The 24125-nt window shown below is 37.8% G+C and overlaps 1 protein-coding gene across 6 annotated transcripts in view; it reads left to right on the forward strand.

Moving 5' to 3' along the window:
* Positions 1 to 24125, forward strand: part of LOC105677975 (lipopolysaccharide-induced tumor necrosis factor-alpha factor homolog) — a 36729-nt gene that overhangs the window by 4616 nt on the left and 7988 nt on the right. For 2 of the 6 annotated variants that reach the window (XR_010887790.1, XR_001101640.2), the window contains exon 4: positions 74 to 254. Coding sequence is in view for 1 of the 6 variants with exons in the window: in XM_012376905.2 (XP_012232328.1) it covers positions 74 to 176 (103 nt within the window). In the remaining 5 variants the exon portion in view is untranslated. Of the gene's footprint in view, positions 1 to 73; positions 23764 to 24125 lie in introns of those variants that run through there. The other 4 variants (XR_010887789.1, XR_001101641.2, XR_010887788.1 and 1 more) reach the window with 4 other exon arrangements.

The following is a 24125-nucleotide window of genomic DNA, read 5'->3' on the forward strand; positions in this document are numbered from 1 at the left end:
TAAAGTGAAAAATCTATATTTATAAAACACAGCATTAGCTTGTTTACTTGATTTCTTGATTTCCTGATTTCAGATGCTGCCTCTGTTCATGCCTGCCGTACTGTATGAGCGCCTTCATGAGCGTTCATCATTTTTGTCCGAATTGTAAAAATTATATCGGTACATGGAAGGGTTGATTCAAGATCACACATGCGCATACATAGATTTCAGCTTTCTACACATTAAGGACAACAGCAAAGAAGTATCGCAAGAACGTAAGTTTTGTTATATTTGATTCTTTAAATACGGAAAGATCACTATGTTACACTATGCAAAAGACAAATAATCTGTTGAAGTCAGATTTTGATTGCTTTAGTGTATGTGTGAATTGTCGATTGATATGAAAGATAAAAGTAATAATGATTTCAAGTCGAAAACATGCTTCTATATAATATATTTAATTGTGAACATATATGAGATTGTAAACCAAAATCGATTTATTATAAAATAATAAATAATGAGAAAATAATAAATAATAAATAATGAGAAATCTTGTATATTTATTCGTTATTAATAAATAAAAATTAAACTTCAATCAATTTCAAATCAAATAAAATCAAATTAATTTCAAAAGTTAAATTTGATTATTATAGATGCATCTAATATATTATATAGAAGTCTTGTTGCATTCTATAGAAAGATTTTTAGAGTGAACTAAAAATCGTATATGGGTTCTGTCGCTGAAAATGTAGACACTTGAATTCTTTACGACACTTTTGTTGTTTACGATGAAAAGAAACTATATTTGAATCAATTTTTTTGTATCTTGAATATTTTTTAAATTCTTATTTCTTTTTGTATGCATAGTTTTAGCATATAGTTGTGCGTTTAGTAAATTCAATTATATATATATATATATTTTTTTTTTTTTTTTTTAATATGATTACAAAATAAAGAATAAAAAGCAGCATGCGTAAAGAACGAAAGTTGTCTTGTCTCGTGTCTAAAAATAGTGAAATACTATTCTTATTTTTGTACTATGGACTTCGCGTGAAGAATAAGTGATAAGATTTTTAGAAAGTATAAAGATTCTGATCGCGTCTCTCTGGCAAAACTTGATGTCGACGGGGCGCAAGCATATATTTAAGCGTACTTATATGAATTTTAGCTGCGTATATTATAAGCGTAAATCAGATATATATTTTTGCGTATGATGAAAAAAGATTTGCAAATTTTGTTTAGTGTCTAGTGTATTAAGAGCGCATAAGTTATTCTTGATTTTATTAAAAAATCATATCGATGCATACAGTATCGAGATATACCTAGCATTGATAAGCACTAGGGCAGCAGAAGAGACTTTTTTTGAAAAGTTCCATCTTGCAGCGTCTGATTTCCGAACTTTATCTCAAAGTCTGATTGAAAAAGTATAATTGTGGATAATTTGATGTGTGGAGCCAAATTTGCTTATATTATTCGAAGTTTAATAGTTACAGACATTATTCTATTATGCTCTATCGACGTCTTTTCTTTTACATGAGTCCTCAAATTTTTTCGGCTCAGTTTCTTTTGATATTTTAGAACTTCTAGTCGTCTTCCGTTGTTTCTACCAAAAATTCCAAATGTGATTGACATTTAAACATGAAATAGAATTTTATGTTAATAATTTTAATAGATATTGGCATCTTTATATGTTTTATGTTAAATTTTCTTATGTTTTTTATTTCTTCTCCTCTCTAGCCTTTTGTTTTGGATTGCTTATAATACTTTTATGAGCAAAATTTTTTCGATATTCTATTCACTTTATCTACCATATTTATATCTAAGAATATAGTCATTATCTTGCGGTTTTTATAAAATCGCAAGTATATTTTAATAATTGTTTTTCATATTTTAATTTTAAATACAAGGGTAATATATATTTTTTATATTCCTTCCTATTTAGCTATATTTAAAATAATAATCATAAGATTATTATGATTATTATTTTATTATCCAATTTATTTTAATGATAATAACTAGGAATAAATTTGCAAAATCAATATCTTTGCATTAGAACACATCAGATGTACGTATTTATCAATTACCAATTATGCATTTGCAATTTAAGATAATTCTTCTAAATAAATTTCGATTTGTGCATTGTTCTCACTTTACAACATAATGATATAATTCGATTTAAATATCGATAATTAATGGAAAAAAAAATTTCATAAAGAGAATTTGATTTTCAAAACTCAAAAGATGTATAATAGCAATGCTTCCTATTTTTTATTATATTTTTCATTCTATTTTTTATTATATATTTCTTCAAAATTTGATAATTATGAAAAAAGAATTATATTTTCCATCGTTCATATAATGTGAATGGATTATTTTCATATCATTAAGCTTACAATTTATTAAGTGATTAACAATCAACGGCCAATAGCAGTAACGACTGCACACAACCATAGATGAATAAATACACATCTCTTGTTCAAATACATTACATTTATTTTTTAAAGTTTTAATTTTATCTATAAAAAAAATCTATATTTTACTTTTATAGAAACAGTATTTTTATAATTTTTAGTTATTAAGATATTTTTATATTTAAATTATATGATAGATAAGAGCGTTGGCGAAAGAACATGTACAGTCTATAATTTCCAGAATAAGTTTATATTATTTAGGATTTATTTTTTTATTCTTATTGAATCACGTAATTAAAAGTGATTTAGTATGCTGCAATGTTTTATTATTCGTCGCGATAATGATGCATTTATTATGTATGTTGTCTTCTATGGTGCCAGAGTGTGAGAGCATCTAATTTCGTAAAAGTGTACAAATTATTAATTTTAAGTATATTCTTGTTTAAACAATGCAGTGCAATGTTTGAACAATGCAATGCAATGCAATATTTTTTTCTTACATGATTTTTACAGAATGTATTGAAAAATAGCTGACGTATAAAGATTCACGAGAAATGTTTGACATACATTAAAGAGAAATTTGAAACTTTACGTATACAGCATTTTGCACAATCGCCACGTATCAATTAATTAATTCGTCGTTGCTACAAAAAAACAGCTATAAAACAAATTATTTTTCTTCTCTATTACTTTGATTCTTATTTTAAATAAATAAATCTTGTAAAATATCTAGAAATTTGTGAAATAGCTGTTGCAGGTAACTAAAAAAAGTCAGAAAACAAACTTTCGTATGCTTTTTGCATTTTTATTTTGTGTATGAAAAATAGTAAACAATCTATGTTTGCGTTTAAGACATTTCGGGCGTTTTATTATGGTATTAGCTTAGGTATATTATGGCTATGGTATATTATGGTATTAACTTAGGAGTTCTTTCTTCACAGCATTTCGATTAAACGACACAGCACTAACGAAAATATATAGTATAAGGCTAAACATGTACAACATAATTTGTACAATTTTGTTCTTCAGTTGTCTTTATGACTGAGCTCGTGGGGACGTACGTTTCTGGCTGCAGCGTTCAATTGTTTTTTTTTTGCGCCGCTTTTAAACCAAGCGTGTTGGAAAAGATTTTTGAATCTGGGCGAAGAAAGCTGATTATGGGTTAGTGATTGTAATTTAATTATTTCATTATGCAAATGCAAAGTGACATCTTTCTCTTGAAGAATTACATTATCAGAAAATGTTCGTACGAAATTTTTCCAAATCCGGAATCCAAACACATCTAAAGGCTGAATAAAACCCGTCGTTTTTTTTGGAATGGTTGAAAATTTTACTTCTTTGTCTTGTGGAATCAACTGTTCTAACTGACTCGGGCAGTGTCCTGTCCACGAGTCCTTTTTTTTATTTATTTTTTATTTAAAAAAAATTTTTTTTTGTTTGGGGACCAGAAGGGTCCCCCGGGGTGAGGAAATCTTCAAAAGACGCCTCCTGACGTGCAAGGCGGTGGATTGCAAGCCCACCGCTTGTCAGGAAGTAGTGTTGGATTCACCGCTTTTTTTTTTTTTTTTTTTTTCGCAAGGAGGGAAAATCTTCGAAAGACTCCCCGCAGCCCGTACTGCGGGGGAGTGCGGGATTCCCTCGCGGCTTTCGTCCTGACCAATGTCAGGACACCGCGAGGACCTACCCGCTAAAAATTCTCCTTGTTGGAAAACTAACCCTGCTGATAGTAGGGGTTAGGGCGGAAGACCCTGAGTGTTATTAATACCTTTCGGGTACTAGAAATTGTACTAACACGACTGTTCTTATAACAGAAACGGTTTTTTAGACTCTTTTTTTTAGCCTTTTCATAGTTTTTGCCCGTTGGCGGGGAACTTCTCACCAGCTCACACGCGCGCGTGTCTGGTATCATAGCTTGCAACGAATATTGCATCTTGTCTTCATTGCCGATCGATAGGTCATCGTTGATCTTCTTAAATTGGCTCCAGAAAGAGAGCCAGTTCTTAATATGACCGCTAAATTTCGGCAATTCTATCTTCGGAAACTTCGACGTTTTCACCGCGTTTGTCGCACTCGCTCTCATCGCGTTTTCCGGTATTGACGACGTCGCCTTTGCTATCTTCATTTTTGCCGTTAGGAATTGTGTCTTATACGCGTCGTCCGATTCTATCTCGCGGTTAATGTCGTCTTCTTTCATGTCCGATCGGAACAAATTTAGGTTATATGCAGCCTGTATGGAATCCAACTCTTTCATTTTTCCTTCCAAAAACTGAAAGGCCACTATCTTTTCTTCTTTTGCACAATTGCTGTCTAATTTTGTCGTCAGAGCCGTGAGAGCCTTCGTGAAGGCCGTACGTACTGCCTTTCTTTGCTTCTTGAGAGCATCCATCTTATCTGCACTCGTACGGTACGTAAAATAATACGACGAAATTTACCCGAATTTTCCACTCGAAAGTCCTGTCACGGTCGCCAGATGTTATTAATACCTTTCGGGTACTAGAAATTGTACTAACACGACTGTTCTTATAACAGAAACGGTTTTTTAGACTCTTTTTTTTAGCCTTTTCATAGTTTTTGCCCGTTGGCGGGGAACTTCTCACCAGCTCACACGCGTGCGTGTCTGGTATCATAGCTTGCAACAAATATTGCATCTTGTCTTCATTGCCGATCGATAGGTCATCGTTGATCTTCTTAAATTGGCTCCAGAAAGAGAGCCAGTCCTTAATATGACCGCTAAATTTCGGCAATTCTATCTTCGGAAACTTCGACGTTTTCACCGCGTTTGTCGCACTCGCTCTCATCGCGTTTTCCGGTATTGACGACGTCGCCTTTGCTATCTTCATTTTTGCCGTTAGGAATTGTGTCTTATACGCGTCGTCCGATTCTATCTCGCGGTTAATGTCGTCTTCTTTCATGTCCGATCGGAACAAATTTAGGTTATATGCAGCCTGTATGGAATCCAACTCTTTCATTTTTCCTTCCAAAAACTGAAAGGCCACTATCTTTTCTTATTTTGCACAATTGCTGTCTAATTTTGTCGTCAGAGCCGTGAGAGCCTTCGTGAAGGCCGTACGTACTGCCTTTCTTTGCTTCTTGAGAGCATCCATCTTATCTGCACTCGCACGGTACGTAAAATAATACGACGAAATTTACCCGAATTTTCCACTCGAAAGTCCTGTCACGGTCGCCAGATGTTATTAATACCTTTCGGGTACTAGAAATTGTACTAACACGACTGTTCTTATAACAGTAAAAGATAAAGACTTTTATTATAGTTGGATTACACAATACACGTGTGTCCTCGCGTGGACACCAAGCGACTGCCGTTCCGCCGGCCCTAATATCCCCACTCCTCTCGTACCACACGCACGTCTTCTGTTTTTCTTACAATCTTTTCCTGACACTGAGGGTATAACGTCACCCCAACCCCTCAGCTGTTCTCTTCCCAGAGATCGTTCTTAGAAATCGGGCTTTCCTGCTGGAGATATTCTCCCCAGTTAGTTCTCTCTCTCTCTCTTGTAATGAGAGAGAAGGAGACACAATCGCCTATGAGATTACTCATAAAAACTCCAGTTGTTTACGCTGTTAGAAGACAAGCTGAAAGAATAGAGAATATATCAATGATATTATTTACCAATTATAAACTACTGAAATAATTCACTCTGTATTATTCACCACAATTAAAAGAGAAAAATGATAGTCACTGGTTCGCTCGTTTCCTTCTATCATGTAGTGTAACATGACGCGCGCGCTTATTTCGCAGTAGGTCAGTGAATAAGATGAGGCACAGGACAGTGTTGGAGTTTATTGTGCCTATCGAGATATGGGAATGAAGGTACCATAAGGTTTAAGGGACACTTGAATTCATCCCTAGACCCTCTCTTTCCCTCTCTCTTTCCGCCTCTCCCTTGGCCCTCATTACTTTCCCGCAGAATGTATTGAAGGCCCTCCATTTTGTCACATCGCCAATGATCGCGACCACAATTGGTGACAGACTAAGGCTAATTCGTCTGTTCAACACACTTCGGAGCTCCACCCTCCCCTGCTCCCACGCTGAGCAGAACTCCAGGGTGTACTGGGCTGTGTCCGGTCCTCCTCCACAATGCTCGCAGACTGAGGATGCGGCTCTTTTCCTCTTATGTAGATAATCTTGGAAACAACCGTGTTTCGAGATTATCTGAGTGCTGTGGAAGTTGATGTATCCCCCAACTATTTCGTACCTCTTTGAAGCAGGAAAGTATGGCCTGGGTTGTTCTCAGGCTACTAGGGTTGTTCTTCACCCTGCTTCTCCATTCCTCTAAGGTGGATTCACCGCCTGTTCTAACCTTAGTTAGGATCAGAACGGTACCTACCAACTAAAATCTCATCTCGGAAAAATCCTGCCATGCATCGGCCGTCGTAAGGGGAGGGGGAGAGGGGCCAGGGAAGACTAACGAGAGCACACCGACCCAACTCCCTTTTTTGGCTGATCCCAACGAGGATCCTGCTCCTCTTGTGGTTGGCTTCAAAAACGCCTTCCTTCCCCCAGATACTAAAGTTCTTTCTATGTTGTTAATACCAAAGGGTCTGTTCGTATGTTAGTGTAAATTTCCAATATTGCAAGAGGTGTGCATCTATTCAAGAAATTTGTAGCTATCTTTTTACAAAGTGAACAATGATGGGCGGGTTTTATTCGAGTTAGCGTATATAAGTAACAAGAACAATGAGTTAAAGAAGGTATTGGAGTAAAAGCTACGCGGTGTTGAAAAATTCTGTGGTAATTTGAAGTGGTTAATTGTCTTTCGTGAAGACAAGTGAAACAAATTTCTCTTGTCCACTCGCTGGACACGTAACTTTGCGCAATGCAATAACGTTCGAAGTGTGACAATTGTGTATCCTTTTAGGGGCCAGATGAGGGCCCCGGTTGTGGCGATTCTGGCGCAGTGTCAGGGCCACGCGGTTTCTTAAGCTCCGCCTGAGGGGGACTCGTTGAGTCCTCCCTTTGGCGTTTGCCCTCCCCCGAGCTTTGCCCCCTTCCCCACCACCATTTCTAGGTACGAAGGTGGTAGGGTCCGCACTGCACCACTGTTACTGTCCGCAGCACTCAACACTAATATCCTCCGGGGAGGTATGGGAGGGTAAACGCCAAAGCGTTTACTGCCGAGCTCGGTGAACACCTGACGCACGATGACGACGGGGAGATGGCTGGAACGATACTATCTCCGCGCCGGCTCCTGATTGCCGGATTTGATTCGGAGTTTTTCTTTTTTTAGGCACACTGTTGCACCCTTCGAGAGGGGAGCCTCTGCACCACGACAAGGTGGTGTGCCATCGCTGAGGTCTGTAACTTTTTTTTTTTTTTTTTTAAAGTGGGGAAACCTTTTATAGGTACCCCCGACTCTCGGGGGAAGGGTGGGATTGGGGGTTATGTGGGAGTCACTCGGAACCCGGGCATACTCACTACAACCCCACCGGTGACCTTCGTAGGCTAATTGAGGGGGGGGGATTAGGAATCAGACAGAGTTATGCAATCTGATCCCCCCCTCAGTCTACCATTTGAAAGTGACCCGATCCCGCCAGTGTTTCGGCACTGGCTCTCTTGTATGGGATTTACTTGATTTGTGGAGAGGTAGGGTCACTTCTACCTCTCCCACTTGTTGTTGGGGGGCTGTATTGTGGCCTGAACTCCCGTTTAAGCCACCACCTCCCAGTCTCCCAGTCAGAGTCGGCTGTATTGGCCGAGTCTGCCGGGAAAATTCGTTCCCGGAGAGGGAGGGTTATTTACCTTCCCTCCCCATGTTTGGGAGGAGACCACTCCGGAGGAAAGGGGTCGTTTAACCTCCTTTCAATCTCCTTCTTCACCTGAGCATTGTGTGAAGCTTTTAAGTTCGATTCCACCCATTTCCGGAACCGCACCTTAATTCCATAGGTCTCCGTTTCTTGTGCAAGGAGGTTCTTGAGTTTTCTGGAGAAGAGAGAGGGGATGTTTTCTCACCTCCTTGGTCCGCGTTTCTGTTAGTTGGTCGGTGTTGACCACATGTCGCATAAAAGTGCGACCCCTCTAAAAGCCTTTCCAGGCGTTTGTTCTCGGCCCTTATAAGGGCCAGCTCGTCTGTCATTTGTAGGAACCTTTGCAGACATTGGGGGGTAGAAATACCCTCCAACTCCTCCGCGGTAGCTCGCTCTGGTGGTGTGTTCGCGCTGCACAGCTAGCCCGACGTACAATGACGACGGGAAGATGGTCGGGACGATACTCGACCCGAATAGAAGGTAAAATAGATACGTCTCTGTTTTACCTTCTACTTTTCGTAAAATTCGTTTTTTTTTTTGGCTGCGTGGCTTGAAAAATCCTTTCAAATCGACCATCCGTAATGTATTAAGGTCTGTGTCTACGATGCAAGAAATTGGACAAAGTCGTAGTATCAAGTTTTTCTTGCAAGAAGCAACTTCTTGTATAGAATCAGGCGCTACAATAGAAATCGTAAGAAAACTGTGATATGACAAGGACGAGCTCGACCTTAACCTCACATCTCTGATTATCTTAATCGGGGTTAGTTAAATAACTAAAAATTTTTCTTTATTTTGGTTAATTTTGGTTAGTTCGACAAATAAAATAGGTAAGTAACAAGTAAAAAGCAATTTCCTAATCACTAAAAATAACCGATAAATGTGAAACTCGAATCCGAACTGTTTTCAACATTCTGGAAAAAATATGAAAAAATAAATATGTTTGAAAAAGTAAAGATAAAAAAAATATAAACATGTATGAAAAAGATAGATGAGTTAACTGTGATGCAGTATAAATTTATCACCCATCGTTATAGTCAAAGATATGCATAGTTTCATCTGTATTCAACGCTTCTTGAACAAGGTTTAAAATTTCAGCTTGCATTCTTTGTAAACATCGTTTATCCTTTATGCATTTCATTTCAGACTTTAAGAACAATATCCAATGATGAAGTCCATCCTCACGATGATCTTCTTTGTTTATGTCATTCAATGCCGTATTGATATTTGTCCAAAACGCTTCCTTATTTTCAATCGGTGTTGTTTTTCCTTTTTCGGGAACCTTTTTTATCCAATGTCAACTGTGCACTCAACATTTCAGAATGCATACTTTGTGTTTCTTGTATTGTATTATGTGGACTGGTTGTTGCCGAACAATTTGTAGTCTTCATAGAAGTTGAAGAATTATAATCTAAAAAATAAAATAAAAAATATTAATGCACAGATTCATTTTATGTTAATAAATTTTTTTTAATACGTATTTAATAAAATAATAGATTTATTTTTACCTTCACTTGATATATTGCTCTGCCTGTTTGATCCTAATATTCGTTGCACATCCTCGAAAAGTAAATCTTCGCTATTCTCATCATTTTCATAATAACTCTGAGAGCATGAAGACATATTGACGCATGATTTCGCGACACTATTTTTCGATACTGAGGATTCTCTTTTTCTAGATGCTACGTGAGGTGTCAAGAAGCTTAGTGCTTCAAAAAGCCACCATGTTGGTTTATATATGTCTTCTGAACCAGCTCCGCTTGATTTAGATTTTTGAATTTTATTAATTTGTTCCAAGTATATTTCTGATTTCTGAGCAATACATTTCTGATACAGGTATATTTCTGAGATAATTCTGAGCAAAAAATCTTAATACCAAAATACTCAGGGTGTAATGATTTTTGAATTAGAAGCATTTAAAATTAGCGAATAAGATAGCCTGAAATTTGCGCGCTCAGGTGTGTACAACGTACAGTGATAAAAGCGAAATTGACTATCGCTCCCCTGTTGTCAGTATTAATATTTGGAAAATATATTTGCTAATACATATTAACATAAATATTGTTTACGCAATTAAGATTTTGTTGAAAATATTATAAAGAAAAAAATATTATGATACACAAAACACAAGCTGTCAAAAATTACATTTTTTATATCTGTAAGATAAAAAGAAATGTCAAAGAAATGTAATTTTTGACAGCTTGCGTTTTGTGTATCATAATATTTTTTTCTTTATAATATTTTCAACAAAATCTTAATTGCGTAAACAATATTTATGTTAATATGTATTAGCAAATGTATTTTCCAAATATTAATACTGACAGCAGGGGAGCGATAGTCAATTTCGCTTTTATCACTGTACGTTGTACACACCTGAGCGCGCAAATTTCAGGCTATCTTATTCGCTAACTTTAAATGCTTCTAATTCAAAAACCATTACACCCTGAGTATTTTGGTATTAAGATTTTTTGCTCAGAATTATCTCAGAAATATACCCCTAAGCGTTGTTACGGTCTTTACGGAACACCCTGTATATACTTTTAATACTCTTTATTCGAATTGTAAAAGATATATATTTTTGAATCTCGGATCTATTCTCGGCCCTGGCTTATTTAACTCATTGTCGAGTACCCTTTCAATAATGTCTTCTGATAGCCACTCTTCAAAGACGTTGTCGTAAAGTTCGAAAAGATTTTGAGCTTTCAATTTGTTAAGGCATTTCTCCAATCTGTTTTTCGCGATATCGTAGTTGCTGGTGACAGGCATATGATTCTCTGACCACGGTAATCTAATCTCGTATTGGCCGTTCGCGTTTCGATTTGCCGTTTCTATTAAAAATGCTCTCGTTCGATTGTCTCTCTCCAATTTGTCTATTTTCTCAATAGGATCTGTTACCCCTAAGACATCTAGACGCCACAAGTCGCATACATTGGCCTCTTGGACAAACATCGTCGTAATTATTACCGCAGTATCGGATTTTAGCGTCTCTCTCGGTACTTTTCCTATTACGGTCCACCCTAACAGAGTTTCAAAGGCCGTTAATCTGTTTTTGAGAATTATAATAGACGCAAATTAAGTTTTTTGATGATTTTTAAAAAATTATATGTAAATATTATTTATCTAACAAGGGAACGTTTACAAGTGTCCCCCCCCCCCCGATTTGATTCTCCTTGAAATATGTTGTAAAACATACAATTTGAGGAGACACGTATTTTTTTATAGCGGCCCTATCTCAAATTTAAGGGGTGAAACACCCCTTTGAAAAAAACGGTTTTTTTCTTTGTGTGTAACTATCGCCAAAACCGTAGGAGATATAAAAAAATGTAATTTTGATATCGAGGAGATGATAACTGATTGTGTATTAAAGATTGCAATTTTATAATATTATTTCGCTGATGTAAATTTATATCATAATTCAATAATAGAACAGTATCCGAAAATCTTCTTGCAAAGTTTTCCAGATTCTAAACCCGTAAACATCCAACGGCTGTATTTTTCCTGTAGTTCCTTTCGGTATTACCATAGTAGTAACTTGTTTTTCCATTGGTGTTAAATCAGTAACAATTGCTGGACATTACCCGCTCCATGAATCCATAAGAAGAACACTATCGCGGCCTACATTTGGAAAATACGCTTTTTCCAACCATTTTTTAAAAGAAACGTTGTAAGAAAAAATTATTTTAAAAAGATTCAACATGAATGAATAAATATAATAAAAGAAAAACTACAATTTGCAGGCGTTTCAAATGTATTTTCTTTTTTATGCATTGGGAGTTCAGCATGATGTTTGCTTCTATGATGATTTGGTTTTTTGCTGATCCGTCACTTGTTGCTTGTAGATTGGTTATCACTATCATGGTCGCCGTACGAATAGCAATTGTTGTACAACTTGAAGCGTCTCTGTTTTCATCGCTTTTAACGATTTAGTTTATGGTGGCCAGAACTTGTATTCTGTAAGTAACGATAGCGATATGGTCGTTAAAAAGTTACAAAATTGATGTACAAACCCACACTTCATCTGTTGAAGAGCTTAACAGTCTTTTCTGTAGTTTAATCCAGTTCTTCTATGTTTATTCGATGACGCTTATTGGTCGGTAGCGTACGCAGGAAAATGCGTTTTAGTTTTATTTCAGAAAATGGAAGATAAATTCGCGCACAAAATCAATAATTATTTCCTCTACATTTATATATTCCATGACAAAAATAAATATAGAGAAATATAAAAGAAATGTAGAGGTTAAAATAGAGGTTATATTGCAGTCATAAAGATATCGGAAGTCGGATGTCGGAAAAGATGAGAGTTGACCAACTTTCATTCTGACTTTGACAGTTGACTTGCGACAACTTTATACGACAGCCGACAGCGCAATACACACAGAAAAATACATACTGTATTTAAGTAAATATTACTTGTTTCAAGTATTTCATAAGTTCATATATCCGCAAATCTATCGTAAGTTCATCATAAGCATTAAATTTATTCAAAATGTATTTTAGATCCTAGTAAGTTTAATACTTCAATCAAGAATATTAAATTAAAAAAAGAATTCTATTTGCTTATTATATAGAGTCGATGGAAGAAAACCATAGTTTTAATAAAGATATCTGTTTTTTTTTTAGATAAATAATAAGAATAAACTCTTCCTTTGTTTGAATCAAGTATTATATTTACTTATGTAGAATAATTACTTACTTTCAAATAAGAGAATATGCCGTTGCAACTGAACATATGCGATTGGTAGTGGAAGCAAAATGTGCAGGTTCAAGAAAGAAATGTTCACGGAGAAAATTTTGTTGTGCCCCTTGGTGAGGGCACGGGTTCGGGATCTGCCGCTAAGGGAAATAGGCCGGGAATCCGGGAAATAATCCTTTGTCTTTAAATAAAACGATCTCCGTATATTTATTGGTCTCGTTATTTTACAAGTTTCCTTATTAACAGATAATCCAAGTCCGTTTCAGAAATCTTGGTCTTAGCTTAGTTCCACAGAGCCTCAGGTTACTCGTATTAGCTTTGGCGATTCGTTATAGTTCGTGATCTTCTTAGTTCGTGGTCTCGACGGACATACGTCCGTTCCGTTTGACTGTTAATTTTTGACCCGCCGTCGTGATCTCGCGACGGCGATTTTATAGTCGCGAAACTGCAATTGATTGCAGTTTTGAAGGTCTTTTTGATCGAACTTGCTGATAAAATCCGATAGTTCGTCAGCATTGTCGCGTTAAGAACGAATTTGGTTTTCATTTACGCTGCGCGATTCTCCGGTGTCTCGCATGAGCCGGAAACGCATTGAATCGTCAGCGTTCTTATCTGATATCGTAATCAGATATGTAACACAGCTTATTTTTATATATTTTATATTTTATTCATCAAATTAATTGATAAATTATATGCGAGTTGACAAAGTTCTTGAATTATTTGAATCAGATTTCAATTGTTTGTATCCTGAAAGCTCATCATTACTACTAAATTGGTCAAAAACAAGAAAATTTTACAATGCATTTAACAAGCATTTTACAATGTTACACAATAAAGATTATGACTTTGCACCTATGAATTTTTACTATGTTAAATGACAAAACATGTTAGGTGAGATTAATTTTAAATTGTACTATGTTGTATCGTAATTTAGTCTATAAAGTCAAGATGGTCCACCGATAATACAAAAAATAGTATAATGTGACTTGAAATTGTATTAAAAATAAATATAAAATTATATATTCTTATATTATTGCAACTCAGAGATATTAATTATGAATAGATGAGATACATCAATCGAAAAATAATAGATCTGATTGAAAGAATTCCAAGATCATAAAGATTATAAGCCAAACTTAGATTTACTTACCGTACTTAGGTGTTCTTTCTTCACAGCATTTCGATTAAACGACACAGCACTAACGAAAATATATAGTATAGGGGGAAGTCCCCTAATACCGGACGGCGCCTATAACCGGACAGTACATATATCTATAGAACTAAAAACAAAAGACGTTTGTTACGGACGTGGCTTGATAGGAGATAGGCTTGATAGGAGAAATTATATTTTTATATATGCTGTAAAATGAACAGCTTGGTGAAGACATCTTGTCTTCAGTCAAAGGTGGCGAAGGAACAGATGAGATCACTAAAGGTTTTGTGACAACCTTATTGCTTGTTATGCTCACTGAAGATTTTGTGACAGCCATGTTGCTTATTGTACTGCTAGTCTTCGTCATCGTGTATCCATCCGGTGTAATTTGTTGACGGAGTTGTCTTCTCCGAGTTTATCTTCGGAGCTTTCCTTCTCCTAGACCGGTTGCTGACCAGGGCTCACGAGTCCGGTCTACCCGGGTAATTTTTTATCGAGGTTTTCCTTCCTCTAGTCTGGTGCCGTGTTCTCTCACGACGGGCCAGACCGCCGGGTTTGATTCGGAGTTTTCCTTCTCCTAGGCACACTCTTGCACCCCTCGAGAGGGGAGCCTCTGCACCACGACAAAGAGGTGTGCCATTGTAGAGGTTTGAAACTCTTTTTTTTTGTATTTTTTTTAAGGTGGGGAAACTTTTATAGGCCCTAAACATTGTTTTTTGCACTCTGGGACCAATGTTCCACTAACTTCTTTTAATAAAAAGAGGCGATAATAATCTACCATCGGCTGAAACAGTAGGCTGTATAATATAGCTATGCGTAGTTGCAGATACGGATTGTACTGCAGATTCAATCTTTTTTGTTCCTTTATATGCCAATGTACGACCGGCATGAAGTTCTAATTGGAATCTGCTTTGATCACTGTTGTAAATATTTTCATCTTCAAAATCGACGTTAGACATTATAGATATTTTTTTATAAGTTTTGTTATTTTACGAGATACAATATTATGTATTATTTTAAATTTTTGTATCCATCGCGATGAAGCTTTGAATCCTGGTACATTTAAATTTTCCTGTGTCCGAACAGCCCATCGAGCTAAATCAGCGTCGTGAACGATAATTCTGTTTTCAAGAGCTGTATGAAAATTTTTTAATGTATATTCCAAAATTTGTTTTAATTTTTCAAATCTACTGCCACCTTGATTTATTTGAATTTTCCATCGTCGTAATTGACGTAATGAATATACTTTCCGAAATCTTCGTTTTACTCCTAATATTCTTGGTCTTGTCTACTGCTTTTCCAAAATTCGACTGCACTTTTTTTATATTCATGCGGAATACGTTCATCTGTAGTACATATAATTTTAGGATTTGCGTCAAATATCTCACCTTCTTTCTCTTCATCTCCTAGTTCGAATTGCTCTGTTGTTGGAATATCGTTATCGTTTTCATAATCTAAAGATTCTTCTACTTCCATTTCTATCTCTCATCGCGCATTTCTTTCAGCATAGATTCTATTTTACGTGCTATTTCTCGTTCTTCAGATGTTATTGGACTTGTTGATAGATTAAGAGCCGTTAGTATTATTAACGTCGATATTATTGTTACGTCCTGAGTTGGAGAGGTCAGGAGGATGGTAACAGGTGCGTATCGTCGGTCAGATTTCAAGGGTCTGACCCAGTACTCCGAACAGTTTGTTTATTTGGATCTGAAAAATGGGTCAACGACTGAAGGTCGCTCTTACTCCGTTATTCAGTATTGCCGTTCGGATGGTTCTCTTTTTGGTCTGAGATCTCAATTACCAGGGACGGAACCAGTGCAAACCCTTAAGGGAGGGATGAAAACAAGGTGTCGGTAGTGATTAAAATAACAATCCAAATATAAGTTTAAATTTTGTATTGTGTTGAATGAATTCACATATATTGCACTGTGTTTATTATGTTTTAAATACAGAAGAGTGTACAAGACTCGGCTTGTGCACTGTCACGAGACTCGGCTCGTTATATATGAGACTCGGCTCGTTATATATGAGACTCGGCTCATTATATATGAGACTCGGCTCAGAAATATGCGCTATTTGTAAGACTCGGCTTAGATATATTAAGAAGACTCGGCTTCGATATATTGAGAAGATTCGGCTTCGATATATTGAGAAGATTTGGCTTCGATATATTGAGAAGACTCGGCTTCTAATCGCTATAACTTCTGGAACGATTCTGTCTGTTTTCGGAACGATAGCCATATATATAGGAAAATCCTAGGTTATCAAGGAACCAATCGGCTTCGAGAACCAATCCGAATCGTTGTTTTTCATACGTGTTTTTAATACATTGTTTTTAATCTAATGCCGCACGATATCATAGCGCGGCATCTCGCTCGGCGAGTATTGAAGTGGGCCCACTCTTATAAACAAAATATTTTCGTCACGACATACTCCCCCGTTGAGAGGGTACCGATCAACAGTCATTTTGTTCACATGACGTGTGTTACAATTAAATCGGAAGTGGACATATACACTTGACCGCTCGCTTTACATCTCCTTTAGCTGTTCTGATAGTGATGGTTCGCACAATTCCATCTGTTCCAGGATGAGTTTGAATGATTCTGCCCAAGACCCATTGCAGACATGGTAGATTTTTCTCCTTGATCAGTACGATCATTCCAGTGTTAATTTTCTCTCCGTCCTTGATCCCTTGTGACGAGTTTGAAGCTCATTTAGATATTCTAAGCTCCAACGGGACCAAAAGTCTTGTCTGACCTTGGTTATGTGCTGCCAAGAAGATAAGCGATTGATTGGTACAGACGAGAAATCAGATTTAGGCATGTTGATTAAAGGTCTACTGATCAAGCAATGAGCAAAAGTTAACGCAGATAGATCGTTGGGATCCGATGAAAGGGCAGAAATAGGTCTTGAGTTAAGGATTCCTTCGATTTCTGTAACGAATGTATTTAGCTCTTTGAAGGTGAATAACAAGTCTCCAACAACGCGTTTAAAATGATGCTTGAACAATTTGACGGTTGATTCCCACAGTTTTTCGAAATGTGGAGCGATAGGTGGAATAAAGTTCCACGTAATTTGACGTTCGATCGAGAATCGATTTATTTGATTCTTATGTTCGTCGGAATTAAAGAGCGCATATAATTCTTTAAGATGATTGTTCGTACCGACGAAATTTGTTGCGTTGTCAGAGTAAACGTGTTTCGGAATACCTCGTCTTGCTATAAAACGTCTAAACGCTGCTAAAAACCCGTCGGTAGTGAGATCGCTCATCACTTCTAAGTGCACCGCTTTTATCGCCATACACACGAAAACGCACACGTAGACCTTAATTTTGTTTCGATTCCTATGTTTTTTTCCTTTATACTGGGTGTTTCAATAACTTAGCACCTTAATATCTTCGAATCTATAAGGTTTAGAGAAAAATGTATATAACCAAAATTGCACGGTACAAAGGAAGCTATCATATGACGATAATAATTTTTGTCCAGGTGGAGGCGCTTCGGAGATTTCAAGGTCAACTTCGTGTTTTTAAATGGAATGATATGTTTTTTTTACATAATATGATTTCTCTAATTATTCTGCATATAAAAGTATTAAGGTAAAGATATCGAAAAATCAATAAGTTACGAGATATTTTACACTTTATTTTGAAATGAGCCGGGCATCCAAAATACGGAATACGCTATTAAGTTATACAGAGTCATTTGAATCCCTGTGTGATAGTGATTTTCATGCGTGTTTCGAATGATCATATCTGTGAAGAAATGACGACTTGGAAGTAACATCGGGTGTTTTTGTGAAAACGTTAGTCTCGAGTTCTTCAAACGCCTGCCGACGCGAATCAATCCATTAGAATCAATAAATGGATTTAACGCGGCAATCTTGGTTGATTTTATGGAACGTTTGTTAGTTAATTCGTTTAATTCCTGTGTGAAATTCAATGATTGGATAATTTTAACAATCCGTATTTCAGCTTCATTTATTTCTTTTGTGCATAACGATCCCCGATACGTATTTTTCGGGCGAAATCGTAAGCATAAAGCTATGATTCTTAACATTTTCACATACGACGAATATCTTCGAAAAATGTAACAGTCGTTGTAGTCGATAGTTAAACAGATGTTCTTTCTAAGCTCAGGTATTTCATTAAGTTCTGTAATTTCGGCAGGCCATTCGTTTTCATCTCTCGACAGCCATGACGGTCCCGAAAACCAGATTTGATTGTTTAAAAAGATACCCGGTAATTGACCTCTAGAAAGAGCATCGGCCGGGTTAGTCTTCGCATTCGGTCCTGATTGTCCTGGGATTAATGGTTTTATAAAAGGTACTTGACGCGAATTAAATTGTTGATCCATAGCAGGGGCAGTAATGTTTACTGGCCTAGGTTTATAAGGAATATCTGCACGATGAGGGGTGTTAGTTTTAGGATATTGAGTGCGCTTTCGCATGTTTTCGGCTTCCAAGGTTTTAGAGAGTTGAATCGCTGTAGTAATGGCATCTTCCAAAGTAAAATATTGTTCCAATTTTATTCGAATTAAAAGATCAGATAGAAGTCCGTTTACGAAACTGTCTCTTGCACTTAATTCAATCGAGTCTCTTATTGATTCATCTATGAATCCAGATTCAGTTGTTTCTCCATCGAGGATTGCAGTTCGTAATTCTTTAATTCTTTCAATATAATCGAAGAGGCTTTCGTTCGGCTTCATATAAATGTTGGCTAATTCACCGCGGTATTGATCTGTAGATTTATTTGGACCGAAATTTTTTCTTAATCGTCGAGTTATTTCAAACACGGTTATATATTCAGAATCTTCAACTGCAGCGTAAGCGTGTCCTTGTAATTTGTTCATTATTAATTGTACCAAATGATATTCTTGCTGTGGCGGAATTAATTTAAGCGCTCTCTCGCATATTTTGCAAAAGTGAAATACTGACATTTTATGTCCATCGTATTTCGGAATAGATTCGATGACGTCTTTGAGACGAATGGGGGACGAGAAATCCATCGGCAAATTTTGATTTGTACGCGGGTGTTGATTCGATGGCGAGAATAATTGTTCGATATTTCTGTTAATCTCTCTCGGTGGACTCTTGTTTCCTGATATGGTTGGTTTTCTATGGTCGTTGTCTTGGTTATTTCCAGAAATTTGGAGAGCAGAAATATTTCGGCTTAGTAAACTCACTTGTTCCGGTAATCGCGCCAGTGAAGCTAAAGCTTGTTCTATTTGTTCCATTCTATCTCTCAAAGGTGATTCAATAGTATGTCTCCTCTGTTCGACTTCGTGTCGCATCTGTTCTAATTCTTCGTGTCTCTGTCTCACTGCTTCGGCCTGTTCTTGAAGTAACTTTGTCTTTTCAGCTAATCATTGATTTATAAATTCTGTTGTCACGTCCTGATGGGTGCGTGACAACGCGTTATTGTCTATTTTCAGGAGCAAGAGGCCCTTTTCGTTCAAATAAATTGAACGATGGTTAACCGTCTCCCGAAAACCATTAAGGTGGATTATCCCACCGCTGTCACCAGATTTATACGCTGCTGTCACGTCCTTAGCTATTTTTTATTTTAACTTTTATTATTTCCGTCCTTAGCTACTTTCAACTTTAAATCTTAGAGGCCTTGGGCCCATTACAAATCTTCCTTAGCTACTTTTCAAGTGTCTCCCACACACTTTCGAGTGTCTCTCATACACTTTTTGATTTTTAACTTTCGAGTGTCTTTCACACACTCTTGATATTTAATTTTCAAGTGTCTCTCACACACTTTCGAGTGTTTCTCACACACTCTTTGATATTTAATTTTCAAGTGTCTCTCATACACTTTTGAGGCCTTTATGCCCATTGCATTTCTCCCTTAACCTTTTTAATTATTCAAATCTCCCTCAACTACTTCTTACTTTAATTTTAAGTCTTCTTGCGGCTTTTATGCCTATTGCAAATTTTATCATGAGCGTTTTATTTATGAGCGTACCACCACTGAACGAGTATTTATTTAATTATTCAATTGACTTTACTTTACTGATTTTACTAAATCATAAAAAGATATTGTGGTACATTTTGATATATTCTTTCTTCCTGCAAGAAATTCTATGGAAGGAGCTGGAGAGATGGAGGGGAGTCGAGGTGCGGGAGACGGAGGAGACTGTATGTCATCTCTATTGGTGAGTTGTCTCGGTAGTGTGCGTGTGCGTGGGCGTAGTGTAGCAGAGTAACGCGCGGCGCGACGGAGGCGATCGACTCTAAATAATAAAATAATAAATAATAAAATAAGGTGCGATGACGCAAGCGACGTTAGGCATACTAAGGTTCTTATTATTTGCACCACTCGAAATCGACTTCGGGTTGAACGGATGGCATTAGAATTAGAACTCGAATTGTTCACTATAAATAAAAGAAAGAAAACCAACCTGAGTCTGGTTGTTTAAATCGAGGGGAAACCGAGGGGAGGAGATATAATCAATAATAGAAGAAAATTTAAATAGAGGGACTTACTACTTGTAGATTGTTGCAAATCTCGAGTTCAATATGTAGTAGTGCTGGATTAGGCGGAGAGGGGGGCCTCTGTCTCCGGAAGCGAGATCGGCGGCTTTCCTCACTCGCTGTTATTGCTTTGGACGTTAACCGGCACAGTTGTTTTATTCATTTTAAGTTTACTTTAACTTTGTAGGAGTATAAAGTCTAGTAAGGCTTGTTTCGATATTTGGTAGGCGGTCGAATTAGATAGGAAAGTAGTGGAGCTGTCGTGGGGCAGCAAGCTAAGTGCTGGATTGTGGTACGAGGGATTCCGAGTTCAAAACACGGTCGGCTTCTTAATTTTTCGACGCCTACAGTTTTCAGAAGTGGGATACGAATCTGCTGGCCCGAGGAGGGGACAGTTTAGATCAGGCCTCGGAATTATTTCATCTTTTCAGCCGATTCTCGTGGTATACGTCTCCTTTCCTCTCTTCACCGCGCGCGCGACAGCCACTAGGGCCAGCGCCGCCGAGCGTTAGGAGCGGCGCTATCCGATAAATGTTGGGTTCTTCTCCCTTGATCATTAAATGTTAAAAAAATTTATTAAAAATATTTTTTTCCTCAATAGCAATAGTACCTCATGGGTGACGTGGAAATCTATTGAAATATTTTCACATAATAAATTTAAAAATAAAAAAAATATTTTTAATAAATTTTTTTAACTTTTAATGATCAAGGGAGAAGAACCCAACATTTATCGGATAGCGCCGCTCCTAACGCTCGGCGGCGCTGGCCCTAGTGGCTGCCGCGCGCGCAGTGAAGAGAGGAAAGGAGGTGTATACCACGCGAATTGGCTGAAAAGATGAAATAATTCCGAGGCCTGGTTTAGATTATTCAGTGTTCGTTGCGTGCCCTGTGTGGGATTCGAATCTACTGGCCCGAGGAAGGGACAGTTTAGATTATTCGGTGTTCGTTGCGTACCCTGTGTGGGATTCGGATCTGCTGGCCTGAGGAGGGGACAGTTTAGATTATTTGGTGTTCGTATTAGGTACAGTGAGAAAGCCTTGACTGGTGGAAGTCCGAGATGTGAGGATGAACAATCGTGAGTGCCATCGATCGCTCACATTCGAGGACGAATGTATTGTTAAGCTGGCCGAGGAGTATAAAGTCTAGTAAGGCTTGTTTCGATATTTGGTAGGCGGTCGAATTAGATAGGAAAGTAGTGGAGCTGTCGTGGGGCAGCAAGCTAAGTGCTGGATTGTGGTACGAGGGATCCCGAGTTCAAAACCCGGTCGGCTCCTTAATTTTTCGACGCCTACAGTTTTCAGAAATGGGATACGAATCTGCTGGCCCGAGGAGGGGACAGTTTAGATTATTCGGTGTTCGTTGCGTGCCCTGTGTGGGATTCGAATCTACTGGCCCGAGGAGGGGACAGTTTAGATTATTCGGTGTTCGTTGCGTACCCTGTGTGGGATTCGGATCTGCTGGCCCGAGGAGGAGACAGTTTAGATTATTCGGTGTTCGTATTAGGTACAGTGAGGAAGCCTTGACTGGTGGAAGTCCGAGATGTGAGGATGGACAATCGTGAGTGCCATCGATCGCTCACATTCGAGGACGAATGTATTGTTAGGCTGGCCGAGGAGTATAAAGTCTAGTAAGGCTTGTTTCGATATTTGGTAGGTGGTCGAATTAGATAGGAAAGTAGTGGAGTTGTCGTGGGGCAGCAAGCTAAGTGCTGGATTGTGGTACGAGGGATCCCGAGTTCAAAACCCGGTCGGCTCCTTAATTTTTTGACGCCTACAGTTTTCAGAAGTGGGATACGAATCTGCTGGCCCGAGGAGGGGACAGTTTAGATTATTCGGTGTTCGTTGCGTGCCCTGTGTGGGATTCGAATCTACTGGCCCGAGGAGGGGACAGTTTAGATTATTCGGTGTTCGTTGCGTACCCTGTGTGGGATTCGGATCTGCTGGCCCGAGGAGGAGACAGTTTAGATTATTCGGTGTTCGTATTAGGTACAGTGAAAAAGCCTTGACTGGTGGAAGTCCGAGATGTGAGGATGGACAATCGTGAGTGCCATCGATCGCTCACATTCGAGGACGAATGTATTGTTAGGCTGGCCGAGGAGTATAAAGTCTAGTAAGGCTTGTTTCGATATTTGGTAGGCGGTCGAATTAGATAGGAAAGTAGTGGAGCTGTCGTGGGGCAGCAAGCTAAGTGCTGGATTGTGGTACGAGGGATCCCGAATTCAAAACCCGGCCAGCTCCTTAATTTTTCGACGCCTACAACTTTGGTTTTTGGGATTGTCGCGAACTGAGTGCAGATTCTAAGACCTTTTGAGGTGTTATTTCGGAATATACTCTCTATCGGAAAGGGCTGTCACGAGTTTTTATAATTGTTACCCCTCTCTTTTACGTTCCTACTTAATAATTTCGGACGTTGGTCTCATGAAAAAATTAAATGGTTCTTCTGATCTCGGTGGGGCATAGATTGCTTACATTTAGAAGAATCTATGCATTCTATTGGTGGTATGTGAGTATGGTAGGGTGGTTTCTTAATCCTTACGCAGTGTAATTTGATTGACAAATTTATAATCACCCACGCATTTGTAGTGTGAAATATCCGATCTGACAAACACTCAACCGGTGTCGACTCTTATGATTGGCATTATTTATGTTTATGCGAAAAATTCTTTTGGCGGAGCTGATGATTTGCTTGGTCTTAGCGTTTAGCGTTGCAGGAAGTTTAACTTGCGATCATTTAGCATTCAATTTATGACGTCAGTTTTGTCAAAAGTTTAGATTTAAATATCGCTCCTGTGAGTTAAATGAATTTTTGATTTGTTTATCGGAAGCAGTGTGAAAGAAGTTTCGTTAGGTTATGTCGACATTATTTAAATAGTTTAAAATTTATCGCTTCCCGTGTTTGTCAGATACGGTTTCGTTTCTGATGAAATATAGACTCGCGAGAAAGAAAAGAATCGTGGAGTCCTATCAGGACGTAACATATACATTTAATTGTTTTATTTAAAAGAATATTCTTTTATTTAAACATTATTCTTGTCGATCCTGTCGAACCAACTTCTTCGAGATAAGTAAAGAACTCTGTCGGTTATACACGGTAATTGAAAGAAGGTCGATCCGAGGACATAGCCGTTTTGTTTAAATAAGTCGAGCCGTTAGTGCTTTTTGAGAAACGTTTATTAAAAACCGTCATTCGTCGAGTCGTAGACATTAAATCAAAGATCTTTTTCGAGAAGAGTCGATATCTTTCAATATATATATACTTTTAATATACTCTTTATTCGAATTGTAGAAGAGAGAGAGAGAGAGAGAGAGAGAGAGAGAGAGAGAGAGAGAGAGAGAGAGAGAGAGAGAGAGAGAGAGAGAGAGAGAGAGAGAGAGAGAGAGAGAGAGAGAGAGAGAGAGAGAGAGAGAGAGAGAGAGAGAGAGAGAGAGAGAGAGAGAGAGAGAGAGAGAGAGAGAGAGAGAGAGAGAGAGAGAGAGAGAGAGAGAGAGAGAGAGAGAGAGAGAGAGAGAGAGAGAGAGAGAGAGAGAGAGAGAGAGAGAGAGAGAGAGAGAGAGAGAGAGAGAGAGAGAGAGAGAGAGAGAGAGAGAGAGAGAGAGAGAGAGAGAGAGAGAGAGAGAGAGAGAGAGAGAGAGAGAGAGAGAGAGAGAGA

This window comes from Linepithema humile, chromosome 1 (genome assembly GCF_040581485.1).
Source record: "Linepithema humile isolate Giens D197 chromosome 1, Lhum_UNIL_v1.0, whole genome shotgun sequence".
Classification (NCBI taxonomy): Eukaryota; Metazoa; Arthropoda; class Insecta; order Hymenoptera; family Formicidae; genus Linepithema; species Linepithema humile.